Source organism: Gadus macrocephalus, chromosome 16, assembly GCF_031168955.1.
Source record: "Gadus macrocephalus chromosome 16, ASM3116895v1".
NCBI classification, from domain to species: Eukaryota; Metazoa; Chordata; class Actinopteri; order Gadiformes; family Gadidae; genus Gadus; species Gadus macrocephalus.
Window position 1 is genome coordinate 1,644,502 of NC_082397.1, and position 22,538 is coordinate 1,667,039.

At 45.8% G+C, this 22,538-nt stretch overlaps 1 protein-coding gene and 1 long non-coding RNA gene across 2 annotated transcripts in view; one reads left to right on the plus strand and one right to left on the minus strand.

Moving 5' to 3' along the window:
• The window catches only part of LOC132473973 (uncharacterized), an 84,239-nt gene extending 80,655 nt beyond the window's left edge, over window positions 1–3,584 (plus strand). The window contains exon 2 of the long non-coding RNA XR_009529530.1: window positions 2,935–3,584. This is a non-coding gene — a long non-coding RNA (uncharacterized LOC132473973). The remainder of the gene's footprint in view (window positions 1–2,934) is intronic.
• Window positions 1–22,538, minus strand: part of LOC132473960 (uncharacterized) — a 206,532-nt gene that overhangs the window by 81,750 nt on the left and 102,244 nt on the right. The window contains exons 5-7 of the mRNA XM_060074361.1: window positions 11,073–11,105; window positions 10,885–10,959; window positions 10,742–10,783 (exon numbers count right to left, since the gene is read on the minus strand). Coding sequence (XP_059930344.1) covers window positions 10,742–10,783; window positions 10,885–10,959; window positions 11,073–11,105 — 150 coding nt within the window. The remainder of the gene's footprint in view (window positions 1–10,741; window positions 10,784–10,884; window positions 10,960–11,072; window positions 11,106–22,538) is intronic.

Genomic DNA, 22,538 nt, shown 5'->3' on the forward strand with positions numbered 1-22,538 from the left:
GCCGACTATCAGGCTGATCTTGCGTTCAGCACAGCCACAGCGCTTGGTTCGTGTTACTTGGACAGGGTCTGCCAAAGCTAGCTCAGAGTAAACACATCCATCAAGCTACCATCAGCCTGCATTATTGATTACTCAATAAGTCCAGGTGTGTACACTCCCATTAGGCCTAGCTAGAAATGCACTTTTTAATGTATCACAATATCTATCAACTGATCTACTTGTTAATTCAAATACTTGCCTACAAGAATCCATTTCATGTATGGGAGACCTTCAAAGAGATGATAGAATACATTATTGTGCTTCGTTCTACCTAGCCTATAGGCAAGGAACAAATCAAACCGCTGGTTGACTCGCTACAGACGGACTACTGGAACCAGCAATAGAAGGCCTACGTCACAATAGGCCCACAGTTATTAAGTACAAAAAACACACACTGTTGCGGAGTTGGTAAAGTTACAAACCGTGCCGTGGAAGGTGAGTGAACTCCTGATATCACAGACAGTGAGGACATAAACATGAACTACAGGAGTCACACCAGGAGTCTACAGAACACAAGAACAGTGGATCTGAACTCTTTACACATTTAGTAATTTCCATTAGAATAGCACAGTATAGAGCGACCACTATTGTAGGACCTATAACTAAACTCTGGTCACTGACGCTTCGCAATACTGAGAGACCAATGTGCACATCATAATCATTCACTAATGATGAGTCTAAATTATAAAAAGTCCAAAGGTTGTTTGATAGAAACTCTGCTTATCAACCATCGTTTCCAGTCAACGTAGGCTACGTGACAGACTAACCCTATCAATCTACTTTTAATTTTTTTTATCAGTTAGTATGCTCTCTTTTCAAAAACAGGTTCACACAAAGGTTACCCAGGGCCTCTTTCGTGTCTGAGAAGGCCTTGACCATCTCCTCCCACCAGGCCAGGGCCTCCTGAGCAGCAGACCTTTACCTCTACAGGGCCGACCCGAGGTCAGCGTGACCATCTCCTCCCACCAGGCCAGGGCCTCCTGAGCAGCAGACCTTTACCTCTACAGAGCTGACCCGAGGTCAGCGTGACCATCTCCTCCCACCAGGCCAGGGCCTCCTGAGCAGCAGACCTTTACCTCTACAGGGCTGACCCGAGGTCAGCGTGACCATCTCCTCCCACCAGGCCAGGGCCTCCTGAGCAGCAGACCTTTACCTCTACAGGGCCGACCCGAGGTCAGCGGCGCCAGGGACCAACTGGTGTAGGAGCTCACCATCCCTGGGATTCCCGGAGAGCCCTGGTCGTGGAGGTTGAGAGAAATCTGCCCCCGCAGCCACCTTGGAAGGCAGCGGACCAGCTCCGTCCCAGCTGGTGTGATGCCCCAGGAAGTGGACGGACGACCGGCCGAACTGGCCCTTGGCCGGCCTCACAATGAGGCCGTGCTGGTTGAGGCGTTCTAAAAGGATCCGTGGGTGGGGCAGGTAGACGAAAAGGAAGGGGAGGTCCTTCAGACGGAATCCATCAGATGCTGGAAAGCTTGTGCGGCGTTTTAAGACTGAAGGGCCAATGCAGGACCTCGAAGCCTGAACAGAGTGATGACTGCGGTTTTAGGGATATCGTGTTGACCAACCAGTACATGGTGACGGCCCCGGACCAGGTCTGCCTTAGAGAACACCACCTGTCCAGCCAGCCGGGACAAAGGATCCTGGATATGAGGGACTGGACTCGGGTCTGGGATGGTTGAGCCGTTGAGACGGCGGTAGTCGCCACATGGCCGGTAGCCTCAGTCTGATCTGGGCACCACGGGCAGGGGAGAAGTTCAAGTTGAAGTCCAAAAGCTTTATTTGTCCAACATGTTGCCATATTAGAAAACATTGTCTTTGATTGAAGGCAGTCTGTTCTCCCTAATTGTGTGTATGTAGTGCTTGTGTAAGAATGATGTGTGTGTGTATTGCCTTGGGTATGAAGGCTTTTGTAGAGAGAGATTTTTTTGGCCAGAGGCACTCTGTATCTTCAGCCTGATGGAAGCAGCTCAAAACAGCCGTGGAGGGGGTGGGAGGGATCCAGGAGAATGGAATCGGTCTTCCTTTCCACTGCGAAGCCCAAGGGCTGTCTGACCGACGGACGTGTCCAGGCGCTCCGTGCTCCTGAACTGGGCCTCGGCCACGGCAGACCTGGCCGGGTCGAGGCGGCGGGCGCGGGTGTGGACCGGTGGGCCCGCTGCGGGTATGTGGTGTACGTCTACACGCTACTGTCTGGCTAACCTTCAGTCTCTCTACTTACTGTAAGGAATACCTGCCTCCACTCACTCTGAAAGCACCTGAGCTCACATTTCTACGCAGATCTTTAGAGCCATGAGTGAAACCATGAATAACGTTACACATGGATCCACTGAAGTGTCAACGGTCACCCCAAAGCTTACACTGAATATATTAATGTGATAATATTTACTATATTAAAAGTATTGATTGATATTATGTTGTCAAGACAGGTTTAAAAATATGCAAGAAAGCAGCCTTCTCCATAAACCATTTTTATTTTGCCCCAAACAGATGTCTGAACTTTCCTGGGTCAGGATAATGTTAGTGAAAACCCTGAGAGTGGGAGTTTGGTTATATCCATGTTAACATGTATAATTTATATATATAAAAAGATTATATGACCCAATGCTAGCTGCCACTTGGGGAAGATTATTAAAGTTTATTCTAGTCATTGTGGATTATCAAAAATGTCGAAGCAAAGACAAAATCTTTCTGTGGCATAATGTCAACATGTTTTACAAAGTCTGTGATCACAACCATACAAAAATAACTTAAATATGTTTACAAATTCATATCTGTATTTACATTTAGGGCATTTAGCAGACGCTTTTATCCAAAGCGTCACACAGCCCTAATACACACGGCGGAGTAAACCATGCAATGTTCCATCAGCTCATCGGGAGCAGTTAGGGTTAGGTGTTTCTCAGGGACACAGAAAAGGGATCGAACTAGCAACCTTCAGTTTACAAGCCAACCTGCCAACCTCCTATATAGTTAGTTAGAAATGTATTGTCCCCTTGGGGAAATGGTTCTCAGTGAAAAGACGGATACACATGACCCTTAACAACAACATGAAAAACAAACAACAAAAAGTAAATAAAGATAAACAACCACTGACAAGACAAAACCCCCAAATCATCATATTTTCCACATAGTTCAGGGACACATCTAAAGATGTTGGCATTTTAAACCAACAATTAAAACCTTTTTAAATGTTTGTTTAAAAGGCTGATGGATTGCGGAAGGAATTACTGTTTTGTTCTATTTTTGGAGAGGGCTGGGTATCGAAACCTGCTACCTGAGGGTAATAGTTCAAAGGTGGAGAAAAGTGGGTGTTTTGAATTTGCTAAAATAATTTCTAATTGACTCTGAACTTTCTGTCGGTGTTTTCCAGATTACTTAAATTAGTACCCAACAGCTTGCTGGCAGTGGTCACTATTTTCCTAAGCCTACTCTTCTCTGTGCTTCTGCTGCGCTGCCAAACCAGCAGATTATGCAGAAGGTCAAGACACTCTCCACATAAGCAGTGAAGAACATCTATATATACTATATCTGGATATAGGAGGTACCCGAGAGGAAAAGCTAAGTACACTTTATATTTGTATGTATGTATAGGTATATATATGTATGTATATGTACTAGCACAGGCAGGAGGTCCTATTCTAAACATGTGTTGAACAATTACGTACAAAGTCGACAGTAATAATTTTCTTTAAAAATACACTCAGTTAGAACTCAGCCCCACTAGCAGTAGGAGAAGTGATCAGACCCAGGGTGATGCATAAGGGATTGTCCCTCTTCTTCATGCTATCGATCATTTCCTTACTTGCCGTCTCCCCTTTCCCGATAACCATGTCGATCAGACACCGTGCCATGTCCGTTTTGATCTTCCCCTTCTCCATCACAAAATCCTTGTCCTCAGTACTCAACAATTTCTGCTGCCAAAGGTCATCCAGGAGACCTTTGATAACTGGGATTGAAACTCTCTGCACAAATTCAGAACGGATACTTTCCAGCTTCCCTGGAAGAAAAATCAAAAGGTAATTTAAAATTACAATGAGCAAACCCGATAGTTGATTAATTAAACCCGTCTTTATTGGGTTAAAGATACAACAGTTTGTCGCACCAAATTTTTCAATCACAACATAAAAAAAGGCATTAAAATGAACGATCTTGATAGTTCATTTAAATCTTGTTTCCATTTTAGATCAATAATTCTAAACACTCATGCGTATCATACAGAAAAATACAACGGTGTGTCCCTTCTACATTAAGATAAACACAGCTTACCTACCATCGTTTATAGTAACGTGGTTTTGCGCTGATTCCATATACTTTAGTATTTCCCTGACACTTCCTTGAGGCTAACAGCAGATTTTCTTATAGGTTAGACTATTTTCTTTGACATTACGAATTTCTATGACGCGTGTTTCATGCATGCAGATTAGCAATCAACAATTAAGTGTAGAGAATAATCCTATTTACTATCACTTTAATATGTAGGAGAGCTTTTGTCCAAACACGATACAGAGACCTTCAAAAGGGTTTACTTAGAGGAACCCTCTCATGACCTGCTGGTATCTTCAACCTTTTCGGCTTAAATTGGTTTTAATCTTTTAATTGCAGGCTGTAAGCGAACAGTACACCAAAATATGTTGGCTTTATCGGAAAGTTTGGTGACGTCTTTACATTATAATCCTTGTTTCAGCTTATCAATACATTGATAACTGTTCAACAACACAACATCTTTTATTAATATGAAGGTTTTGGTCTGATCCAACACAGGGCCGAGATTTGCATTTCTCTCATGTACCTGAACATAATTCTACCAACACAATCCCTTAATTATGTTGAAATAAGAAAAATCTAAAAGTAATAAACACCAACTGGACAGTCTGATCACCACTGCTTTATTTGGGTGATTGAGTGCATGCAGGTGAGCAGGAAGGCATCATGAGTGAGGGGCGCTGCCCTGTGAAAGACACAATTGTACCCTTGAATCGGCTAAACTAAGGTTGATCTTTCGTTATATTTTCCCCAGACTGATTGAATAGTGATTAAATAATGATCACAAAGGTCTATTGTGGTGGCAGTACTCTCTGGCTTTGTCTCACGTGCTCTCGTTGTCGTTTCGCTTGCTAGGGCACGCTCTAAAGATCATTAGCAATTAGCACAAATGTAGAAGGGAAACAAAATCTTAATCAAGGACATGTAAACTTGTTTTTAACCCCTCTCCTTTTTGAGAAAAATATAATAATGGATAAATGGCTTAAAGAGGTTAATCCCAAACCCAGAGAGGCAAAAGAAAACTGCACTGGTTCTACACATGAAGGCCGGGCTGCTGTGGGAGCAGCTCCTCAGGTCATACTCATTCAGAATTACAAACAAAATACATTATGGTGAGCCGTCGGTGGAGCTGGGGTACACAGTAGGACGGAGAGGGTCCAAGGGGGTTCATGACTTGATGACATGAGTTTGGGAACCACTGAATTACACGAGTGAAGTCAGGTTTAAATCGTTTTTTGATGGGAATAAGTTATTCTAGTTTTTATGTGTCCTGCAGACAACTTGAATAATAGATGGTTGTGGTCTAACATATAGTCGAATAGATTACCTATACATTTGTGGCAAAATGGACAAGACATTGTCAAGATGAACAGGGTGAGACACGTATGTCCATGACTGATTGTGAATATTTGATAGAATTACAGCACAAATGGGTCTGGATTAGTTCATATTGACCATATTGATCAGTTAACTGCAGCTGTAACATTAACTCAACTCACGTTCTGCCTGTGTTGCCCTGGAGGGAGCTGGAGGCCTGGATGTGGTGCTGGATGTTGGATGTCCTGCAGCCTGTGTTGCCCTGGAGGGAGCTGGAGGGCTGGATGTGGTGCTGGATGTTGGATGTCCTGCAGCCTGTGTTGCCCTGGAGGTGGCTGGAGGCCTGGATGTGGTGCTGGATGTTGCTTGACCTGTAGGCTGTTTTAAAACATACAGTTCATCCATACTGTATTAAGTCCAGTAATTATACTGCATATAAAGTAGCCCTGTACAAATAAACTTTAGATAATTTGACTAACAACTACATTTAATTAGTAACAATGTGTAACTGTAACGTTCAACAACAATAACTACAAAATGCATTTCCTCCAGGAAATGCGGTGAGTGCAAAGTGAGTAAATATGTTTTAATTATATGTTTTAATTAAGCCACACACAGTGAGTAAGTGAGTGTGTGTGCGGTAGTAACTTGGAAAAGTATGCTATTGACCTTATCCCTTCAATTCAAGTTAGTCGAGATAAGCTCACATAATGATGAGGATAATTGTACCGTTTGATTCTTTGGAGTCTCAGCTTTCATATGATATATATTGTTTGTTTAGATCGCATAACATGAAGACATTTGTGACATTGTTGTTAGCATTAAGCTTCTACCGAAAGTACACCAGATAAATCACCTAGCCCCTAGCCAGATAAACGGGGGTCTTCACACACAAACGCCTGAAACTTGAAGATCATATATCCAATAGATTCATTCTTTTAGCGCCAATGTAACAAGAAGCACTGGACCTGTTTAAGCTCTACATTGTGTTTCTAGGTTAAATATTGACATTGGGCTCCGCAACATCTGAAATGGTTATCTTTTGTGATAGCCACCTCACCGGAGTTCACTGAGACCAGGGGCGCCGGAACCGATGGTGAACAGAAGCGCCTATATTTGGCACCTAAGTATTATATTTGTCCACGTCTTGGCGTCGCAGTGGTGGTTGCAGCATGAACTCTGCCTATTCACAGTGTTGTAGCTTTAAATTACGTCTGTGCTTGCCTCTTGGTCATGACGTCACGTCCACCAGCCAATCCGATGATTCGACCACAGGGTAGGCTACTAACCAGGAAGAATAGAGGCTACGCGAGCGCAGCTCTCAGACCCAGAACCACATTTACGGTCCCGATTTTGGTGAACGGGAGTCCAGAGTCCCGACCAAAGCCTGTCGGGACGCTAAAACGTACCTGGTTTCCACCAACCACTATGAAATGTCCCCTGTTTTCAGTGATTACACAGCCAACATGGTCTTACTATAGCCCGATCATTAATTTGTTCAACAAAACCTTATCCGTGAGGGCATAGGCAACAGGGATGGTCGCACAGGACTCTGATGAAAAACCAACAGACGAGCACTGGGCGAGCGTTTCAGAAGTAGGGAGATACCGTAGAAAAATCTAAGTCTAATTTGTCAATTTGCCATGTGTCTGCCTGGCACAAATGCTCCCGTTGAGCAATTATTTTCCCTAATGAACAATACTTTGACTAACGAGAGGAACCGCATGACCGTTCCCACTTTAAAGGCGATGCTTGTTACGCGGGCCAATTTCGATGACACCTGTCCGCAATTCCACAGCAGGCTGTCAGCAAACGAGCGAGCCAATTCACTCCTCAAGCTAAAATTGCACATTTAGACGCACCACAATAAATTAAAGCCCAAGGGAGAACTCGCTTAATTAGTTGGATTTTGCTATTATAAAATGTAAGGTTTTAAAAGTTGGATATTAAAAAAAAACAGTGAATTATATTAGTTAGAAAACTAGTAGCTCATGATTCCAAGAAAATATGAACATTTTACAATTGGAATGGTGTCTCTAGCTAAACATACGTTGGAGGATTAGAGTGCTAAAGTATTGGGAATAAATAATGACATTATAGTCGTGGATTATAAATTACACAGAGACCACTATAGTTTGGCTGAACGTACATGCTCCAGAGAGAGGCGAGGTGAAGGCCGGAGATCAGATGTCCCTTCTGCAGCAGCTGGGGACATCGGCAGAGGATCCAAGAATGTTGGAGAGTAGATAAAGTTAGACGATTACAAGCAAAAACATGTAGCGGTAGCATGTAGCTAGCCACAACTAATTAAAGCTTTGCTGTCCTCCTCTTCTCTCCGTTTTCTGAATTGCGCACCTGAAGCCTTGAACCTTTCATTGTGGAAACCTTTGTGAACTCTGATCAGTCGGATCGGTTCAGAGCAGCGTTGAGATGCGCTTCTCGCTTTCTGAGGTTTTTGCACCGTGCATAAAAGTTAAAATATGTTCAACTTTGGGCGGTGGTCCCAGGGCAGCCCCGCTCGTCGGGTGATTCAACGTCCCCAATAATCCTACTATCCGGTTGAAACACCAACAATGAATCAAAGAACGCAACACCACGAAGAAAAAGTGTACCTCTCTGTCTGATGTTGGCCCCCCGGAACGTCCCCGAAGAGAACGCCTCGTCATTCCAATCAACTGCAGTAGGATTTGCCATAGAAAGCGTCATGAGTCATCAGTCTTACGATGCAAACCGTGAAACAAATTCAAATTGTGTACATTGCTTACCCTCTTTGATTGTAGCAGACCACAAAGGACGACAGTTTCTTATATTTTCTTCCGCAGAGGCCATGAGAAACAATCTGACAGGAGGACGCTCACCGAAGTGTGCTTCAGAGAAGACCTTCTCCGCTAACACTTCTGTGGTGAATATTATCTTCTGTTTGCACAACACACACACACACACACACACACACACACACACACACACACACACAACCTTATTGCACCTTATTACCTGCAGGATAATTACATGTAAATGAGTATTAAAGTCACAACACATACCGAAGGTTCAATTTCCCCTTCTGGCTCGCTTTTGAGGTGGTAGTACTTCCTTGACACCAGCGTACAGTTGGCCGGTTTGTAAATCCTGATGCATTTCTTCCTGTATTTGTTCACCTGTTCTTCAATAGCCTGCACACACAGGAACAGGAGGGGCAGGACCAAATGGTCAGAGATGGAGAGAGGGAGGAAGAGTGAGAGGGAATATGGGGATAGATAGTTATTTTCAAGATGGCAGATCACATTAAGACAGACGAGCCCTCAAGAGAGGACGTTAAACTGAATTATCTAGCCACGCCTATTGCAGTCTAGCCTAGCCCAGCCCATCCTAGCCCATTTCAGGCTAGCCCAGTCCAGATAAGCGCATTCTAGGCTAGCCCAGACCAGTCTATTTTAGTCTCACCCAAGTTCTCCCTCCCCTAGTTTAGCAGTTTATCCCAGCTTGGCCTAGCACAGTTTAGTCTAGTCTTTCTGTCTATCAATGAATCTGTTTACCAACACACAGGACTCTCGTTCTATTACTTAATCGTTGACCATTGTTCTTCGTCACCTTGATCTCAGAATCGCTGTTCAAGCCCAAATACACTTGGAAGATGGAGTCTTTTTTGTTCTGCTCCTTGTAAATCAGCACCATCGCGTGTTGCTCCACCATCCATAGATAAATGCTCAGAATGCTCCTCCCAATGAGACCCAGGAGAGACAGCGAGGACACGCGCCATTTAACATGGCTGGCCGTGAAGCCCACCGTCGACTCAATGTCTGCATGGCGTTCCTTTACATGCAGAACACTGAAGCTCAGATCACGCATAGGTTCTGTTGAAACATGAACAATACTTTATTCGAGCCCGATGGGAAATGATAACTGCCAGTATGTACTTAGACTCATAAGTTTGGAGAAATATATGCAATAGTAAAATGATAAACATTATATAACAAGTGATACCAGCGACGATTTTCTAATCCAAATTGTATTTTAAAAATAAGCAGGGATCTTGTAAAATGAATTCAGAAGTCGCAAATATTTTAGGAAAACAACGAATATTGAAATAATATATATATTATATCGAGTTTCAAAAGTCAAGATGAGCTGAGTGAGTCAGCCCAAACCAGGAAATAACCATAATGGTTGGTCAACAAAACACTGCCAAAGCTGCCATGCACAGAGATTCTTAGAGGATTCGGCCTTTGAATCCCCCCCTCTTCACAGTCAGAGTGTGTTCTTACCATTAAGGCACAGAGAGTGGGGGAAATGGATGAACTTGAGCACAGATGGATCCTTGTTGACCACATCCACATCATAAATCGATCCAGCAGGTCTCCAGGAGTCTTGGAGGAACTCAGAGAATTGGAACCAGGACAGGACCGAGTAGCGGACCAGAGCCTGCTCCGACACTTCAAACACCAGACCTGTAGCCGAACACTCATAGGTCCCTTCACCTTCCAGCTGTACCCTAACACACACACACACACACACACACACACACACACACACACACACACACACACACACACACACACACACACACACACACACACACACACACACACACACACACACACACACACACACACATTACAACAGAATCTGTTTGTGGTTGGGACCATGTTATTCTGATAACCCCATGGGACTGGTGCCAGGACTGAATGTCACTCACTGGAAGCTCCACTTAGAAATCTTCGTTGGTGTAACCTTCTCATACTCAGGACTCTGTAAAAAGTAGAAGCAAACAACAATAAAGAGCAATACTGAATTTATGTAATGTATATTTAACGTAAAGGTATATATTTTGTTGAAATTCACCTGCTGAGATGCTTTACATTTTTCACAATGTGTCTTGAAGTGCATCTCCTCTGTCAGGATAAATAATTATTGTCAGTAACAAAACTGACAGCATGTCCAGTGTAAGGGTAATGTGTACATTAAGTCCTCCAATAACAGTTGGCCTCATGATACACTGGCAGGCAGCATTCCTGGTTCAGTGAACCTGGATATATTTCTTTCACCCCCAGTGAAATACTTCTGTTGTCAGATCACCTCGTCATTGAGACTCAAAGCTCAATGGAAGAGTGATACTGCTCACCTTCATCCTCTTCATCATCTTCATCAATCTCAGCACTGGCGTCTGGAAAAAAGACAAAATAAGAAGGGAGGGTGAGAGGGAGGTTTGGAGAAGCCTGGAGGTATGTAGCGTGAGTGAAGAACCAGAAGAACCACGACTCTTACCAGAATCAGAGCCGTCCTCCTCTTCATACCTGTCCATCAAAGACATGCTTGCTGTGTCTTCTGTGAGACTCGTCCCTGTGAAAGGGGGGTCAATCAAACTCTGAAATGTCTGACAGCACCTCCTCAACCAATCACGGGGAGTTTAGTTGAAACCTCAAACCATGGCTTATTTCCATATATATACATACCTATATGACACCTTTCCACTTTTGATAGTAAATCTGCAACAACAAGAAATTTTGCAGTTAGCAGTGATTGTTTTAGTTTAGTTAATAGTTTCTGGAAGTCATTGTTTGTTACTTTGCAGTGATGGTGATTGGTTTTGTATTCAGTATTGGCCTAAATCAAAGGACAACAGTAGCAACCCTATGAACTTTATAGACACACACTGTTGCATGCAGAGCAGGGTTAACGCATAGGTTAACCCTATGCGTTCACTATCGAGGCAAACAGCAGATCAGAGAAGTAATTTGAAGCATGCACGGGCAACAGCGGAACACACGGCATGCATCACATTAGAAATGTATTTGATGCAGCATCATGCCAGCAAACCATTCATTACATCAATGTCACCTAACACCCTGACCGGTGGCAGCGCAACTATTACACACAACACTGCCAACACACTACTTGGCACATGCACATTGTGTGTGTGTGTGTGTGTGTGTGTGTGTGTGTGTGTGTGTGTGTGTGTGTGTGTGTGTGTGTGTGTGTGTGTGTGTGTGTGTGTGTGTGGGCACCAGTGTGCAGTTAGTATTGTGTAAGCAAACCATTCATTACAACGATGTCAGCTTCAACTCTGTAGCTGTGGCAGCGCACCTATGACACAAAACACACTTTTTTACATTACGTTACATTTATTTTGCCGACGCATTTGACCAAAGCGACCAACAGTAATTGTTGTCAACCAAGAAGATACAATGAGAATAAATACAATTAATAATATAAGCAAACTGCTTTAAGTGCTCCATTATTGAAGCAAGAGATAGAGTTTAATTTATATATATATAAATAAATATATATTGGGGCTGTCAAGAAAATGCGGTAACGCATGCGACTTAAAGCATTTCCTCTGTTTTTTCACAAAGGTCTTGAGGCTTGACCTGGGTGCCCGTCAGATCTGCCAGCTTAGTGTGTCGGGTGTATGATATCTGCCGTTTCTCTATTGTGGGGAAATGGCCGACCGGTTGGTGGTGATTGGCTATATGGTGTTGGGCCGTGTTATTGCCGCTCGGGTTCCCATGTGAGAATGATTGCGTGCTGGGGAGTCAAACCTGGGAGTCAAATGGGAGGCCAAAGGGGTCCCAACTACACCTCATTGTGGACGGTTATTGACTTAAATAGACGTAAAATTAAGTGTTTTTGATTACATAATGCCTCATTTTTGCGCCGTTGCATTTTATAACTTATTTTATTACTCCGCTTTCTCACAACCCCACAATGACAAACCTTTTGACGGCTTTTTAACACATCTTTTCTTGTAGAATCTAGAAGAAAAGATGTGTTAAAAAGCCAGACACACTAAACATCTAGAATCTAGATGTTCAGTGTGTCTGTTTCCTGATAGTGATTATGCATGCGTTCTAATCTGCTAGGCTACTGCGTCCAAATACTTGAAATAGAAAATCCACATTCACGCCGGTAGTAATCTAATATGCATATTATCCGATATAAATGTCATCAATAAAGTGTTCATGTATTATTAAATATAGATAGAGATTACATATTTCTTGTCTCATCACATGCTATGAAAGCAGAATATTGTTATGGTGCTTGCAATTGCTATTGAACTAACATATTCAGTCCAATGGCAAAAGCTTCCTCCAGAATGAGCAACCACCAAGTCTTCAAAGTAAGACGCCGTAATATTGTTTGAGTCCTCATATAATGGTTTAATCTGTGTTTCCTTCATAGGAGATTACCAGCGGAGTTATTGTGGATTTTATGTTCAAGTATTTGGATGATACCTAGTGGCAAAACTTTATCTAAATCTATTTACGGCCAAACAAGCGGCGACTATAAATCCCGTGGCCGTGTGCGGACCGCCTGCGTATTTCACTAACAGCGCACCGCGGCGATGTAGCGCCCGCTACGGAGGGTGACGGGCGGAATGTGTCTCTGCTTCTCTGCTCGATGAAAGAGAGAAGGATGGCTGTTCCATCCAGTCCTGCCTGAAGTCTGCTACTACCAGCTGATCTCTGGAAGGTAGTAAAGTCTATGTGCTAAACACTGCATGAGCTTGGTGTCTGGCTGAGCCACTTGTCCAAGTAGCACATCGTAGTGAGCTAGATTGCTATTGACTTATCATATCAACACATTAGGCCTCTACGGTATTGTCGTGAGTTTCCCTGAAGTTAGGGGGTAAGGCCATATGAAGCCATCGACATGTGACCAACGCAACGGACCATTAGTGTAAATTAAACTCTGAATATCTCTGGGTTTGAACATTGTTGGAAACATTTTGGATTATGAAAGAACACAACTCAACAGAATATATTAGGTACATTTAATGCGTAAATGTTACATAATAATCCCTTGATATATGAGGAATTGTATTAAAGACGTGCTTATGTTTCCTTAGACGGGTTTCCTATGAATGTTGGATTGCATCAGAGACCAGGAGGGTTTTTAGTTGAACAGACAGTTAAGACTGCTTCATTGTGCTGCTTTATCATCAGTCTTCTGTACATAATATGAAATTATGTACCCTTTGTTTCGGTTGTCCTCTAGAACCCCACACACACACACACACACACACACACACACACACACACACACACACACACACACACACACACACACACACACACACACACACACACACACACACACACACACACACACACACACACACACACACACACTGCCAAGATTTACTGCCAAGAACTACGTCTGACCAAGTGTTCGCCAGTCTTGGTCATTTTAAAGCTATAGAAATGGAATGTATGGACTCCGGAAAATGTTGAAAAAGTACAAACGTGAGTTATTTATGTTGAAAACAAGCCATAAGTTTAGAATTGGTAACCCAGGATCCCAAACAGATATTCCAGAAAGCCATACACCTTTGGCCTTGTTTATTAAAATCAAGTATGTATTGATTAAATTAGGTCTCATGTTATTATATGATAAATTATTTATCTGGTGTGTATAAAATGTATTTTGACAGGAAAGAACTATGATATAGAGGGTTATGTTACTTATTACTCCTAAACCTAGGAGACTTAAACTTACCCAGCTCGCAGTCGCCTTCATGCATTTCGAGGGGCAGAGACGGGGACATCCGACCAGGTCTCTCCTTTCTACTGAATGACTTCAGACTCCTACCAAACCCTGAAAGACAAATAAAAGAATTTGCAGATGGCATTAATTCATTTTCTTTTCACTCAAAAAATACTGAAAAAAAATAAAATTACTTCTTCAGTTTACCAAATTGTTTCAGTGTTTGATCAAAGTGCCACAAATAACCAAGCTGAGTTTCCTACGTGACCTATGTTCCTCCTGTTATAAACACATTTAATAATCATATTGTTTTGTACTAACAACATGATAACTGAAGGAAGGTTAATAATTCCTTGGAAAATAATAAAAAAGTACATTAAAAGAACAACGCACTGATCCGAGCAGAAGTTGGGGTCAGACCCAGGGCTGAGCATAGTTCAGGGTGCTCCTCCATCAGATAATCAACCATCAGGCGACTTCCTCTCTCCCCTTTCTCCATCACAGTATCTATGAGCTAACGTGCTCCGTCTTTACTGGTCATCTTCTCCTCTAATTCTCCTTCATGGTTCAGTGAATCTGGATATATTTCTTTAACCCCCAGTGAAATACTTCTGTTGTCAGATCACCTCGTCATGGAGACTCAAAGCTCAATGGAAGAGTGACACTGCTCACCTTCATCCTCTTCATCTTCATCAATCTCAGCACTGGCGTCTGGCAAAAAGGCATTGAGAAGCCTGGAGGTATGTAGCGTGAGTGAAGAACCTCGACTCTTACCAGAATCAGAACCGTCCTTCTCTTCATACCTGTCCATCAAAGACATGCTTGCTGTGTCTTCTGTGAGACTCGTCCCTGTGAAAGGGGGATCAATCAATCTCTGAAATGTATTCAGTATTGGCCTAAATCAAAGGACCACAGTAGAAACCCTATGAACTTTATAGACACACACTGCTGCGTGCAGAGCAGCTTCCCCTATGCGTTCACTATCGAGGCAAACAGCAGATCAGAGAAGTCATTTGAAGCATGCACGGGCAGCAACGGAGCACACGGCATGCATCACATTAGAAATGTATTTGATGCAGCATCAAGCCAGCAAACCATTCGTTACATCAATGTCACCTAACACTCTGACTGGTGGCAGCGCAACTATTACACACAACACTGCCAACACACTGCTTGGCTCATGCACATTTTGTGCGTGCGTGCGTGTGTGCGTATGTGTGCGTGTGGGGTGGGGGGGGGGGGGGGAAACCCTCCAACTCGCACCTATTACACAAAACACACCTTTTTACATTACGTTACGTTTATTTTACCAAGCTGAGTTTCCTACGTGACCTATGTTCCTCCTGTTATAAACACATTTAATAATCATATAGTTTTGTACTAACAACATGATAACTGAATGAAGTTTAATAATTCCTTGGAAAATAATAAAAAAATACATTAAAAGAAAAACTCACTGATCCGAGCAGAAGTTGGGGTCAGACCCAGGGTCCAGCATAGGTCAGGGTGCCACTCCGTCAGATAATCAACCATCAGGCGACTTCCTCTCTCCCCTTTCCTCATCACCGTATCAATGAGACAACGTGCTCCGTCTTTAATGGTCATCATCCCCTCTACAGTCTTCATCTCCTGGTCATTCAACCCATCCATCTTCCTAAGGTAATACAGGAGACTGATGACATCGTGGTCCAACAACCTGTCGATTAATTCAGAGCGAATCCTTCCAAGTTCTGAAAGACAAATCAAGAGAAATGGAAAATAATATTAAAACAAAACGTTACAACCATTCTCAGATTACTATTAGTGGTGGTAGTGTTGGTTCAAGAGGCCACAAAAACCAAACTGATTTCTCAACATCACCTAAACTTCTGTGGGTTCATCTTAACTCACAGCCTACATGAAGTACATATAGTGGACAATATCTAAAGATTTTGTGTGACATTATACAATTGGCTGTCTGGTGCAGTTATCGTAATATTTGATGTTCTTTTGTAAGACAAGGAATCAGAATGTATTGTTAGTGTAGATTTATCTTAATACCAGCTGTTATTAGATTTGACAGTTCTAAAGAGAGAGTAGAAAGAGCAGAAGAGAGCAAGGTTATGAAACTAAACAACTAAGAACCGCCCTCTCCCTCTTTGCTCCCTCGCTCCCGGCGTTTATAATGATAATAATAATAATAATAATAATAATAATAACAACAACAAGCAGCCCCCGAGGTATTCACAGCCCGCCCACCGCCAACCCCAGCGACCGCCTTATCAAGGGATTCACGTCATGATCCTAGACGCAACTATGCCTCCGATAGGGGCGGGGCTTTCTTCAGCACTGGCTCTTTTTTAGTCCCCAAATCAAACGTCACACGCACGCACGCACGCACGCACGCACGCACGCACGCACGCACGCACGCACGCTTAAAAGAAGATGCTGTTTATGTGTGATTCTGGGCCCCTGCAGGTGAAGAGGTGCATTATTCTTAATAGCAATTACTTTGATTGACACCGAAACTTCAGCAAAGTAGTTGCTGAAAGAACTTCAGACACATAATGAGGGAACTTCATTAACATGTTAAACTCACTGATCCGAGCAGAAGTTGGGGTCAGACCCAGGGTCCAGCATAGGTCAGGGTGCCTCTCCGTCAGGTAATCAACCATCAGGCTACTCGCTCTCTCCCCTTTCTCCATCACCGTATCAATGAGACAACGTGCTCTGTCTTTACTGGTCATCTTCTCCTCTACAGTCTTCATCTCCTGGTCATTCAACACATCCATCTTCCTAAGGTAATACAGGAGACTGATGACATCGTTGTCCAACAACCTGTCGATTAATTCAGAGCGAATCCTTCCAAGTTCTGAAAGACAAATCAAGAGAAATGGAAAATAATATTAAAACAAAACGTTACAACCATTCTCAGATTACTATTAGTGGTGGTAGTGTTGGTTCAAGAGGCCACAAAAACCAAACTGATTTCTCAACATCACCTAAACTTCTGTGTGTTCATCTTAATTCACGACCTACATGAAGTACATATAGTGGACAATATCTAAAGATTTTGGGTGACATTATACAATTGGCTGTCTGGTGCAGTTATCGTAATATTTGATGTTCTTTTGTAAGACAAGGAATCAGAATGTATTGTTAGTGTAGATTTATCTTAACACCAGCTGTTCTTAGATTTGACAGTTCTAAAGAGAGAGTAGAAAGAGCAGAAGAGAGCAAGGTTATGAAACTAAACAACTAAGAACCGCCCTCTCCCTCTTTGCTCCCTCGCTCCCGGCGTTTATAATGATAATAATAATAATAATAATAATAATAATAATAACAACTAGGACTGCAAGCAGCCCCCGAGGTATTCACAGCCCGCCCACCGCCAACCCCAGCGACCGCCTTATCAAGGGATTCACGTCATGATCCTAGACGCAACTATGCCTCCGATAGGGGCGGGGCTTTCTTCAGCACTGGCTCTTTTTTAGTCCCCAAATCAAACGTCACACGCACGCACGCACGCACGCACGCACGCACGCACGCACGCACGCACGCACGCACGCTTAAAAGAAGATGCTGTTTATGTGTGATTCTGGGCCCCTGCAGGTGAAGAGGTGCATTATTCTTAATAGCAATTACTTTGATTGACACCGAAACTTCAGCAAAGTAGTTGCTGAAAGAACTTCAGACACATAATGAGGGAACTTCATTAACATGTTAAACTCACTGATCCGAGCAGAAGTTGGGGTCAGACCCAGGGTCCAGCATAGGTCAGGGTGCCTCTCCGTCAGATAATCAACCATCAGGCGACTTCCTCTCTCCCCTTTCCTCATCACCGTATCAATGAGACAACGTGCTCCGTCTTTAATGGTCATCATCCCCTCTACAGTCTTCATCTCCTGGTCATTCAACACATCCATCTTCCTAAGGTCATACAGGAGACTGATGACATCGTGGTCCAACAACCTGTCGATTAATTCAGAGCGAATCCTTCCAAGTTCTGAAAGACAAATCAAGAGAAATGGAAAATAATATTAAAACAAAACGTTACAACCATTCTCAGATTACTATTAGTGGTGGTAGTGTTGGTTCAAGAGGCCACAAAAACCAAACTGATTTCTCAACATCACCTAAACTTCTGTGGGTTCATCTTAACTCACAGCCTACATGAAGTACATATAGTGGACAATATCTAAAGATTTTGTGTGACATTATACAATTGGCTGTCTGGTGCAGTTATCGTAATATGCGATGTTCTTTTGTAAGACAAGGAATCAGAATGTATTGTTAGTGTAGATTTATCTTAATACCAGCTGTTATTAAATTTGACAGTTCTAAAGAGAGAGTAGAAAGAGCAGAAGAGAGCAAGGTTATGAAACTAAACAACTAAGAACCGCCCTCTCCCTCTTTGCTCCCTCGCTCCCGGCGTTTATAATGATAATAATAATAATAATAATAATAATAATAACAACAACAAGCAACCCCCGAGGTATTCACAGCCCGCCCACCACCAACCCCAGCGACCGCCTTATCAAGGGATTCACGTCATGATCCTAGACGCAACTATGCCTCCGATAGGGGCGGGGCTTTCTTCAGCACTGGCTCTTTTTTAGTCCCCAAATCAAACGTCACACGTACGCATGCACGCACGCTTAAAAGAAGATGCTGTTTATGTGTGATTCTGGGCCCCTGCAGGTGAAGAGGTGCATTATTCTTAATAGCAATTACTTTGATTGACACCAAAACTTCAGCAAAGTAGTTGCTGAAAGAATTTTACACACATAATGAGGGAACTTCATTAACATGTTAAACTCACTGATCCGAGCAGAAGTTGGGGTCAGACCCAGGGTCCAGCATAGGTCAGGGTGCCACTCCGTCAGATAATCAACCATCAGGCTACTCGCTCTCTCCCCTTTCTTCATCACTGTATCAATGAGACAACGTGCTCTGTCTTTACTGGTCATCTTCTCCTCTACAGTCTTCATCTCGTCGTCATTCAACACATCCATCATCCTAAGGTAATACAGGAGATCGATGACATCGTCGTCCGACAACCTGTCGATTAATTCAGAGCGAATCCTTCCAAGTTCTGAAAGACAAATCAAGAGAAATGGAAAATAACTATTCGCAGATGACCACTAGTGGTGGTAGTGTTGGTTCAAGATGCTACAAAAACCAAACTGATTTCTCAACATCACCTCAACTTCTGTGTGTTCATCTTAATTCACAGCCTACATGAAGTACATATAGTGGACAATATCTAAGATTCTGGGTGACATTATACAATTGGCTGTCTGGTGCAGTTATCGTAATATTTGATGTTATTTTGTAAGACAAGGAATCAGAATGTATTGTTAGTGTAGATTTATCTTAATACCAGCTGTTCTTAGATTTGACAGTTCTAAAGAGAGAGTAGAAAGAGCAGAAGAGAGCAAGGTTATGAAACTAAACATCTAAGAACCGCCCTCTCCCTCTTTGCTCCCTCACTCCTTGGGGGGGTGAGACACGGACCTAGCGGCGCGGACGGGGAACCAGCGCACCCAGGCACCGCCCAGAGAGAGGACCCAGAGAGAGGAGAGGAGGTGCTACACGTGCGGCCAGACGGGCCACCTGGCCCGCCATTGTCCCGGAGCAGGGGACGTATCCATGCCCACGGCCAGTCCGTCCGACCGGAGAGGGGGGTCTGTCTCCGCACCACCTGCTGGTCCCACGAGCAGACCGACACCCCCAGCCTACCGGTACGCGTGGGGGGGCACGACACCCACGCCCTGCTCGACTCAGGGAGCGTGGTTACGCTGGTCCGACCCGGTCTGGCGGACGGGACCTCCGGGCGGAGGATCGACGTAGGCTGCATCCACGGGCAGACCGAGTCCTACAGCACGAGGCAGATCACCGTTCAGACCCCGAAGGGCACCTTCACGGTTCGGGCCGGGCTGGTCCGAACCTCCCGATGCCCCTCTTAATCGGACGGGACTGCCCGATCATCGCCCAACTGCTGGGGGCCGAGCTTCAGGCACCCCGGCGCCGACCACCTCGGACCCGACCCCGCCGGCTGCGTAGCCGACCCGCCTATATGGCCTCCCACCCGGCGCCCTCCCGGTCCGACTCGGACGAGTCCCCCGACAGGCGGCAAGGCACCCCCACGTCTCGTCCACGGTGTCCCTTCCCCCGGGGACTCCGGACACGATGACTGACTCCGAGCAGGCCCCTCCGCCAGACGGGGAGGAGACTCCACCCCTCATAGACTTCTCCGACTGGCGGAGGCCCCGACAAGGGAGGACAGTTCGCCACCGCCCAGCTGGAGGACGAAGCCCTCCGCCATGCCTGGGGACACGTCCAGGTCCATGAAGGCCTCTCGCGGGACTCGGTGAGTGACCGACAGTACCCACACTTCAGCACCAGGGGGGGGGTTACTATACCGGGTGGTACAGAGAGGGGGGAAGGAGGTAGAACAGTCGGTCTTCCAAGACCGTACGTGAACAAAGTCCTCTACATGGCCCACACCCACCTTTTGGGGGCTCACCTGGGGATGGACAAGACGAGGGACAGAATCCTGAACCGGTTTTACTGGCCGGTGAAACGGAATGTAGAGGATTACTGCCGGGCCTGCCCCGAGTGCCAACACACCGCCCAGAGACCCACGGTACGGAACCCCCTCATCCCGATGCCGCTGATAGAAGTCCCGTTCGACCGGCTGGGTCTAGACATCGTAGGTCCCCTCCCCAAGACTAGTCGAGGCCATCGCTACGTCTTAGTTATGGTGGATTACGCGACACGCTACCCAGAGGCAGTTCCTCTCCGTGCCGCCACAGCCTAGGCGGTGGCGAGGGAGCTAATGGTCTTATTCAGCCGGCTGGGGATAGTCCGAGAGATCCTGACGGATCAAGGGTCCTGTTTTATGTCCCGGGTTTTAAAAGACCTCACCAGTTTGTTGCAGATCCGCCACCTCCGGACCTCCATCTACCACCCCCAAACCGACGGGTTGGTGGAGAGATTCAACAAAACCCTGAAGTCCATGCTGAAGAAGGTCATGGAAGCAGATTGGAAAAACTGGGACCAGCTGCTTCCGCATGTCCTCTTCGCCATCTGAGAAGTGCCCCAGGCCTCCACGGGATTCTCGCCCTTCGAGCTCCTCTACGGCCGGCGACCAAGAGGGCTGCTCGACATCGCCCGGGACGCCTGGGAGAGCCAACCGTCCCCCCACCGCACCGCCATCGAGCATGTGGAGCAGATGCGGGGCCGGATGACGCAGATCTGGCCCGTGGTCCGGGAGCACCTCGGACGGGCACAGCAAGCCCAAGCCCGGGTATACAACCGAGGGGCCCAGCTCCGCACCTTCAACCCGGGGGACCAGGTGCTGGTCCTCGTCCCGACCGCCGAGTGTAAGTTCCTGGCCAAATGGCAGGGTCCCTACTACGTCATCGACCGGGTCGGCGACGTCAACTACCGGGTGCGGCAACCGGGGAGACGCAAGGCCGTCCAGGTCTACCACATTAATCTGCTGAAGCAGTGGCAACCACCGACAGCCCCGCGAGAACCAGCCCTCCTGTCCCTGTCCGCACGACTACCCCTGCCCGAGGTACCAGTGGGGGAGCAGCTGAGCACAAGCCAGACCCAGGACATGAAGGAAGTGGTCCTCCAGCACCTCGATGTCTTCTCGGAGCGGCCCGGGAGGACCGCGACCGTCAGCCACGACATCAGGACGGAACCGGGAGTCCAAGTCCGACTCCGGCCCTACCGCATCCCGGAGGCACGGCGGGCCGCCATCCAAGCGGAAGTCATAAGCATGCTGCAGATGGGGATCATCGAGGAGTCCCACAGCGCATGGTCCAGCCCGGTGGTCCTGGTCCCCAAACCGGACGGAACGTACCGCTTCTGTAATGACTTCCGGAAATTGAATGAAGTGTCGGCCTTCGACGCCTACCCCATGCCCCGCATAGACGAACTGATAGAGCGGCTGGGGCCGGCCCGGTTCATTACCACCCTGGACCTGACAAAAGGATACTGGCAGGTCCCTCTCACCCAGCGGGCCCGGGAGAAGGCAGCCTTCGCCACCCCCGACGGGCTGTACCAGTACACGGTCCTCCCGTTCGGGGTGCACGGGGCGCCCGCGACCTTCCAGCGGATGATGAACCGGGTCCTACGGGCCCACAGGGAATACGCCGCCGCCTACATCAACGACATCGCCGTCCACAGCAGCACCTGGGACCTGCACCTACATCACCTCCGTGCCGTCCTGGGAGCGCTCCGAGCCGCCGGCCTCACGGCCAACCCTAAGAAGTGCCGCCTGGGCCTCGAAGAGGCGTCCTACCTGGGCTACCGAGTGGGGAGAGGCAGCGTGAAGCCGCAAGAGGAGAAGGTGCAGACCATCCGGACCTGGCCCCGGCCGAGGACGAAGTATCAGGTGAAATCATTTCCACGGACTCGTGGGGTACTACCAACGCTTCATC